Below are 8,459 nucleotides of genomic sequence, written 5' to 3' on the forward strand. Positions count from 1 at the left end.
CCCGTGGGCTCAGGCAATCCACTCACCTCAGTCTCCCAAAGCACTGGGATTACAGGCTGAGCCACCGAGCCCGGTTGAGACCTCATCTTTACAATAAATATTTTTTTAAAAATTAAGCCAGGCTCTGTGGCTCAGCCTGTGATCCCGCACCTTTGGGAGGCTGAGGTGAGTGGATTGCCTGAGCCCGCGGGTTCGAGACCCGCCAGGGCAGGTGAGACCTCATCTCTACAATAAATCAAAAAAATTAGCCGGGCATGGTAGCGTGCGCCTGTAGTTCCAGCTACTTGAAAGGCTGAGGCAAAAGGATCACCGGAGCCCAGCAGGTCGAGGCTGCGGTGGCCGGGAGCGGCCACTGCACTCCAGTCTGGGCAACAGTGAGACTCCAACTCAAAAAAAAAAAAAAAAAATTAGCCGGGCACGGTAGTGCATGCCTGTAGCTCCAGCTACTTGGAAGGCTGAGGTGGAAGGATCGCCTGAGCCCAGCAGGTCGACGCTGGAGTGGCTGTGAGCATGCCGCTGCACTCCAGCCTGGGCGATGGAGTGACTCCAATTCCAAAAAAAAAAGAATTTTTCAATTATTAGGCCTTCAAAACCCTTCTTATCAGAGGGTAGATATTAATTACTCCACTTCACAGATGTGTAACAGAGAGCTGAGACTCTGCCTAAAGCTATACAGTCAGTGGCAGAGGAAATTTCCCAAGGTTCACTATAGTTCATATGCTGCTTTTTAAAGATTTCAAGAAGCCTCCCTGCAGTCCCTTCCCTCTGCCATGCTGAGAGGCCCAGAGCCCACCACTGCCTTCCAAACCAGGTACTGGGAGAACCAGGTGTGTCAAAGAAAGGTGGAGTCAGTGAAGACTCAACACTCACTTTAAATACTTCCCAGATGGCCCTCTTGGAAGCACACCAGGTTCCACAATAAAACTAGAGACAGACGTAGATTACTCACGTATCTAATCCTGACTTATACCCCACATCTCAATAATACAATAAAGAGGAAGAAAAAAAGAAAAAAAACCACAGACAGAACAGGCCTCACTTGAGGCATGATGCTTATACTCAAGTAAGGGTTCTTGGTTAAGACACCTGACCTCAGTCAGCTTTCTCATCTGTGAAATAAGATATTTGAGACCTGATGAAAGGATCAAGAATTTATAAATGAACTTCTGCTGTTGGCTAAGTTTTACAAGTACTGTGCAAACACATGACTACTGAATTCAAGTTCAACCCATTCCTCAACTGCTAGGCCCCAAATCTAGGAGTCACCATTATTCTCCATTCCTCTCATTCTTCATCCTACCCATCTGCCTCCAAAATACATCCAGATTTTGAAAACATCTCATTATCTCCACTCCCAGAACCCTAGTCCCAGACACCTTCGCCACTCCAGCAATTCCCCACTGGTCTCCCTTTCCCGTGGCCCACCGTGCATTCAGTAGCCTGAATGATTTTTCTTAGCATAAATCAGATCATGTCACTCCGTGGCTTAAAAACTTCCAGTGGATTTTCACTACTTTTGGAGTAAAACCAAATTTCCTTACCAAAGCCTACAAGACCCTAGCCCTCACCTTTTGTTCACACCTTCCCCTCCTCACAAGACCTTAGCCACACTGGCCTTAGCCCTTATCCAACACACTAAGCTCATACCTATCTCAGGTGCTTTGCACATACTCCTTCTACTTGAAGTCCTTTCTCCAAGAATGCTGAATAGCTGCCTTCTTATCATTTATGTCTCAGTTCAAATATCACCTGCTCTACGAAGTCTTCCCTAATCACCCCAGCTAAAGCCATGCCACAATCCCACTCCTACCCTCTTTACCTCTCTATCCTATTTCATCTTTCTCATAGCATTTATAGCTACAATTTTTTAACTTTTCCACTTGTTTATTTTTCCCAGGATAACAATATAAGCTTCACTATTCTTGTTCACTGCTGCAATTCCAGTGTCTAGGACAAGGCTAGGTAGTGCTAGGCATTAAGCTTTCTTTTTCTTTTCTTTTTTGAGTTGGAGTCTCACTCTCTTGTCCACAACCACCACAGTCTCAACCTGCTGGGCTCAGGCAATCCTTCTACCTCAGCTTTCCAAGTAGCTGGAACTACAGGTATGTGCCACCACGCCTGGTTAATTTTTTGATTTATTGTAGAGAGGAGATCTTGCCAAGTTGCCCAGGCTGGTCTCGAATTCCTGAGCTCAGGCAATCCTCTTGCCTCCGCCTCCCAAAGTGCTGGGATTACAGGCATGAGCCACCACGCCTGGTTGGCAATAATCTTTCAACAAACATTTTCAAGCAGTTGGTTTGAAAGGCAATCGTGTGCTCCCCTAATCCCTAGTCCTCAGGATGGTGTCTGTATTCCCTCTTCCATATTTGAGATTGAAAGTTTGTTTACTGGCTGGATGTGGTGGCTCATGCCTATAATCCCAGACCTTTGGGAGGCCAAGGTGAGAGGACTGCCTGAGCCCACGGGTTCGAGACCAGCCTGGGCAACTTGGCGAGACCTCATCTCTACAATAAATCAAAAAACTAGCTGGGTGTGACAGCACGTGCCTGTAGTTACAGCTACTTGGAAGGCTGAGGCAGAAGGATCACCTGAGCCCAGCAGGTCAAGGCTATGGTGACCATGAGCATGCCACTGCACTCCAGCAGGGGCGATAGAATGAGACTCCAACTTAAAAAAAAAAAGAAAGAAAGAAAGTTTGTTTACCAATTCACTCATTTATTTACTCAATTCAGATCATCAGCTGACACCCAGGAAGTTTATTACCGAGAACACACAACCAGAATAACCTGATTCACAATTCAAACCAAGAATTTTTAGTATAGCACAGAGAATTTCTGTCAAATATGTCAGATTTCTTTGTAGTTAACTGCCATCACAGATTTAAATGCAAGAGGTGCTGGGTGCAGTAATCCCAACATTTTAGGAGGCTGAGGCAAGAGGATTGCCTGAAACCAGGGTTCAAGACCAGCCTGGGCAACTTGGCGAGACCTCATCTCTACAATAAATCAAAAAATTAGCCAGGTGTGGTGGTGCATGCCTGTGGTGCTGCTACTTGAAAGGCTGAGGTAGAAGGATCACCTGAGCCCAGCAGGTTGAGGCTGCGGTGGTGGTGAGAGCGCCACTGCACTCCAGCCTAGGCAACAGTGAGACTCTGACTTAAAAAAAAAAAATAAAGTAAATGCAAGAGGTTGCACAACTTCCCCAAAGTCATATGAGACTTTACTTCAGTATTTCAAGGTCAAACCAAAGATCTGATAAACGTATTTGTAAGTGCCCAACAACCCTCTTATGTACCATCCATAGTCATATGCACAAAAATAAATATTAAAAACCAGAGAGTAAATATGGCCTTTCAAAAAATCTCACCTCCCATTTTCTTGTCTGCTTCTAATCCTACTATTTGGTAGCAAGTACTGTCAAAGAATAGCACACTTTCAACTTAGCACTGTTCTCGGGTTATGGAGTATCAGTTGTGCCCTTATCCACAAGCTGAGTTTGATCCCAAAGGAAGCAGTATAGTGTCAGTTGCTAAGCTCTCAAGCTTTAGAATCAGAAATGTGCAGATTCAAATCACATCTGCTAACAACTAGTGATAAGGCTCTAGGCAAATTTATCTTATTTAACAACTATATAGCATTTACTAGCTAGCAGCAGAGTTTTAAATACTTTGCAACTATTATGTGATTAAAACAGATGTACTATTATTACCATATCTTAAGATGAGGAAACAGGCCCAGAGAGGTTGAGTAAAGTCACAACTATTGAGTATTAGAGCCAGGATTCAAACCCATAGTCTTATGTCAGAGTCCATGCTCTCAACCACCACACTATGTTTCCTCTCTAGTCCTGTTTCTTAATCTGTAAAGCAGGGCTAATAGTTCTGCCTTATCTCATAGAGTCATGTGAGAGAACTGGCACACAGAAAGATAACTATTAGCTACTCTTAGCAATAGTAGTAACACCCACCACTCTATTATCTACTTTTACCTCTGGTCTAGTCAAAGACAGGAAAAAAATACTGCATTTTGGCTGAGAAAGATCACCAAGGTCTTCAGTAGGAGGGTACATTAGAATATACCAAGTGCCAAAAAAATGTATACACATTTTAAGAGATGTTATTTATATATTACTTTTAGTTTGCCGTAATCAGAAGTGTCTGGACGGTGATGGTAACCACTTTGAGCACCTCTTGGAATTGCGGAAGTCAAATGGAACTTGTATTCATCTTTTGTTATTGATATATATTGAGCATTACAATTTTAATACAGTTTTTCCTTTCTTAAATGTTTATACATTTTTTTTGGCACCCTCTATAGTGGAAGCTCCATGAGAAAGGGGAGCTTATCAATGTATCTGGAAGGAAGCAGTGGGTGCTCAGTAAATATACGGTGAGTGAAGTAGAAAAAAACTGACTACGTGGATAGAGTTTTATATATATGACTATTAAGGTGGTAACTATCACTTCTCAAATGTTATCTATGCACAAAAGAGATAAATTTGTAAGTTCTCAGAAGATGGTGCTAGCTGGTCATTAATTGAGAGAGTCTGAATATTGGAAGGCAGTGTAATACTATGCAAAGTGCATAATACTTGTTCATTCACCTTAGCTTAACAGACAAGAAGACCTGGATTTTAATCCTGACTCTGCCACTGAAAGTCAGTCAGGCTCTCCAAGATCTTGGATTCTCCATCTGTAAAAGACGAGGTTGACTACATGATGGTAGTAAACACATTCTGCTTGCTCATCACTTTACAACAATCCAAGTATTCAATACACATTTGTTCAGTGAATATCATCCCCAGCTGATAGATGACAGATTCAGGAAGTAGCCTGCTCAAGGTCACAGGATCAGGATAGAGCATGAACTATAGCCCAGATCTCTTTCTACACAAGTGTAACACTCATACTTTCCAAAATCTTTTCCAGTTCAAAAACGTTAGGATGCCGGGCTCGATGGCTCAGCCTGTAATCCCATGCCTTTGGGAGGCTGAGGTGAGTGGATTGCCTGAGCCCGTGGGTTCGAGACCCGCCTGGGCAACTTGGTGAGACCTCATCTCTACAATAAATCAAAAAATGACTCTGGATGACAGAGTGAGACTCCAACTCAAAAAAAAAACAAAAACAAAAAAAAACGTTAGGATACTGTTATTTTGCTGGAAGTTCAATAAATGTATAAACACTTATCAAATAATCTTAATCTCCATTAAATCACAGGGCAAGAGAATCAGGAATAAACAACTGTTTCCACATCATTAGCCCAGATAATCAAAAGGCTTTGAAAATATAATTAAGTGTAAGTGCCCTGCTGTTGCCCAGAATTGAATCAGAAGTATTTTCAGGTAAAGTATGATTTTATTTTAAACCATATTGTTTAAACTTAAGCAATGTGATGAAAAATAACTTCAAGTAGCACAATGCTTCCTGAGAGTACAACACACATTAGCTTTTTAAATTCTATAATCCAAAGGTGTGCCATTGATCCAAAGATTCACAAAGTTAACTTGTAAAAGGATGACAGAGAGCATCTACAGACATTTACTTTATTTTTATTAACAAACATTTGAGGCTCGGTGGCTCAGCCTGTAATCCCGCGCCTTGGGAGGCTGAGGTGAATGGATTGCCTGAGCCCGCAGGTTTGAGATCTGCCTGGGCAACTTGGCGAGACCTCATCTCTACAATAAATCAAAAAATCAGCCGGGCATGGTAGCGCGTGCCTGAAATTCCGGCTACTCGGAAGGCTTAGGCGGAAGGATCGCCGGAGACCAGAGGGTAGAGTCTGCAGTGGTCGGCAGCGGCCACTGCACTCCAGTCTGGGTGACAGAGTGAGACTCCAACTCAAAAAACAAAAAATTGACATTGAACCTTTGAGTATAACACCTTTCTAGGATTGTCAAGTTAGAAGTGAAAAACCATCTGGCAATCCCAGTTAGTTTTCTGGATAGCTCCTAACAGGAGAGTCAAGGTCAGACTGTTGAGTCTCCTTATCCTCCCATCAAGCACATATTTGAAAAACAACATGTTAAGTTCAAATACTCTATTCTGTACTCTCATAAAATACAAATGATCACCCCCGGCTCAGAAAGATCTGTGAGGGCAGGCTGGCATGAACAAAGAGAACAGATGGATGACAGGGCCAATGCTCTGATCACAGTACTTCCGTGACACTCTGAGAACCAAAACTTCCACCTACTTTCTATCAAGTTTATCACCTATCAAATAAGAAAACTCATCACGCTCTTATGATTATATAAGTCAAATGATATTATGAGGAGTTAAAACAGTCCTGAAATCTTGTGCAAAGGTGAGAGACCATTATCATTATTATTTACTACGTAGGGGCCTTGGCATTCTTGGATCTATGTTCCGCAGGGTCCTCAAAAGGTGGTATTAGATACTATCCTCTACACACTCCAGGCTTGGCAACCGTGGATGCACCTGGCTCGAAAGTCTCTGTTGCTAAGATGGGAAGTGAGGCCTTCAGGCATTGGGCCTAGAAGGCTCAACAACGACCGCGCCCCCCCAGTCACCTTGTCCTCACCTTGAGGAACTGAAAGACACCCTACGGGAGCGGGAAATGCTGTTCTCAAAAAGGACAGAGGTGCCTCCACTCTTCACTTGGGCGCCGCTGCTTGAGCCCATGCTTCTTGTGGGGCGGGGACAGTGCAGGGAAACCTGATTGTGCCAGGGACGTCTTGACCTAGGGCACCAGAGGAGCGGGCACTGGTGCTGGGCCCGCAACCGGGACAGGTACACGAACAGTTGGCCTGAGGTCGGCCCGACTTGCCTTGCCTCGCTTACAGCCGTAGGCACAGTAAGAGGCACCCCGCCCCCGTGAACCCAGGGGCCCTAAGCTCGCTCACCTGCAGCCGGGTCACCAGTAGGCTGTAAGGCGCCATTTTGTGCACTGACAAAGATGAGGTCGCGTGAAAGTGACGTGCCACAAGGTGCCTTTAAAGCCGTTGGGTAGGGGCGTGGCCTGAAGACAGAGCGTCACCGTGAAGGCGAGGCCTCCCTAGAGGCGCCAGAAACCCCGAGAACGCAGTGGGTAGAGCTCACGTGTAAGAAAAGGACGCGTGAGAAGACAAAGAGTTGCATAAAAACACTTGCAGAAGTAAATACTGGGCATAAAGATGTTTTATCCAAGAGCAAATTTCAGTTATCTCTGCCATCCAAATCTGAGAGAGGTTTGGTTTTTTTTTTTTCAATAATTTCATACGCCTGCAGGACCTGACTCCCCAGCAGACAGAAACTCGCGCGAGAGCGAGCGGGGCCTGACACAACGGTTGGAAGCCTAAAGGACCAATCACGGCGATGTGGAGGCAGGAACAGTGGGGTTAAAGGTCGAACGGAAGTTCCCGGAGCTTCCGGTGGCCGACTTGGGGAGTTATGGCTAAACATCACCCGGACTTGATTTTTTGCCGCAAGCAGGCTGGTGTTGGTGAGGTGGCGCTCTGCTCTCGGCTTTGTGGGTGGGAATTACATTAGAAGCTGGGGAATCCGAGGTTTCCTTGTCTTCCTTAGGATCTTAGATCAGAAGCACAGCGTTTCCCGCCTCACAGTCGTCGGGTGTTTTAGGAGCGCGTGTGTACTGGGTACCGGAGGCAGGCGGCGAGACTGGAGTCTGGGTCAGAATGGAGAAACTCTTGTCTCAGATTGCCGAGGCCCTGGGACGGAATTCAGGAGGATGTTCGGGGCTGTGGGTTTGCTTCAGGTGGAAGTTTATAGGGATAGCCTGGCCATCACGCAGGTCTCATTACAATCTTTGCCTATGTCGCTGCCCCTAGGTCGAGGATGTATACCTCGAGGATGTACTTCCTTTCTTCGTCAGTCTTTATTCTGTTTGTAATTTTTATTGTCTTTGATTTTTGTAGCCATTGGAAGACTGTGTGAAAAATGTGAGTGGAACGCAACACCCCACCCCTCCCTCCCACTCCCAGTTTCTGTGGAGCCAGCAAAGGTGCCACAAAAGAGGTCTTTGAATAGATGTCTCTGGAAGTAGGTGAACAATAAATACCAGAATACAACCAAAGGCCTTCTCCATCTTCCCACTCCAGTTTGAACGTTTAAAAGACTGTATTTAGGCCGGGCTCCGTGGCTCAGCCGGTAATCTCAGCACTTTGGGAGGCTGAGGCGAGTGAACTGCTTGAGCCCGCGGGTTTGAGACCAGCCTGGGCAACTTGCTGAGACCTCGTCTCTACAGTAAATAAAGAAACTAGTCGGGTGTGGTAGCACACGCCTGTAGTTCTGGCTACTCGGAAGGCTGAGGCGGATCGCTGACACCCAGCAGGTCAACGCTGGGGTGACCGTGAGTGTGCCACTGCACTCCAGCCTGGGTGATGGAGTAAGACTTAAACTCAAAAAAATAATAATAGCCGGGCTCAGTGGCTCAGCCTGTAATCCCGCGCCTTGGGAGGCTGAGGTGAGTGGATGGCCTGAGCCTGCGGGTTCGAGACCCGAC

The 8,459-nt window shown here is 45.5% G+C and overlaps 2 protein-coding genes across 5 annotated transcripts in view; one reads left to right on the top strand and one right to left on the bottom strand.

Moving 5' to 3' along the window:
* The window catches only part of ACO2 (aconitase 2), a 66,477-nt gene extending 59,533 nt beyond the window's left edge, over window positions 1–6,944 (bottom strand). The window contains exon 1 of one of the 3 annotated variants that reach the window (XM_008048389.1): window positions 6,862–6,944. In XM_008048389.1, coding sequence (XP_008046580.1) covers window positions 6,862–6,897 — 36 coding nt within the window. In that variant the 5' untranslated portion in view covers window positions 6,898–6,944. The remainder of the gene's footprint in view (window positions 1–6,861) is intronic. The other 2 variants (XM_021707688.1, XM_021707689.1) reach the window with 2 other exon arrangements.
* Window positions 6,945–7,319: 375 nt separating this feature from the next.
* The window catches only part of PHF5A (PHD finger protein 5A), a 12,976-nt gene continuing 11,836 nt past the window's right edge, over window positions 7,320–8,459 (top strand). The window contains exons 1-2 of one of the 2 annotated variants that reach the window (XM_008048390.1): window positions 7,320–7,439; window positions 7,873–7,896. In XM_008048390.1, coding sequence (XP_008046581.1) covers window positions 7,388–7,439; window positions 7,873–7,896 — 76 coding nt within the window. In that variant the 5' untranslated portion in view covers window positions 7,320–7,387. The remainder of the gene's footprint in view (window positions 7,440–7,872; window positions 7,897–8,459) is intronic. The other variant, XM_008048391.1, reaches the window with a different exon arrangement.

This window comes from Carlito syrichta, unplaced genomic scaffold (genome assembly GCF_000164805.1).
Source record: "Carlito syrichta isolate Samal-C Ts95f unplaced genomic scaffold, Tarsius_syrichta-2.0.1 Scaffold123387, whole genome shotgun sequence".
In the NCBI taxonomy this organism is placed as follows: Eukaryota; Metazoa; Chordata; class Mammalia; order Primates; family Tarsiidae; genus Carlito; species Carlito syrichta.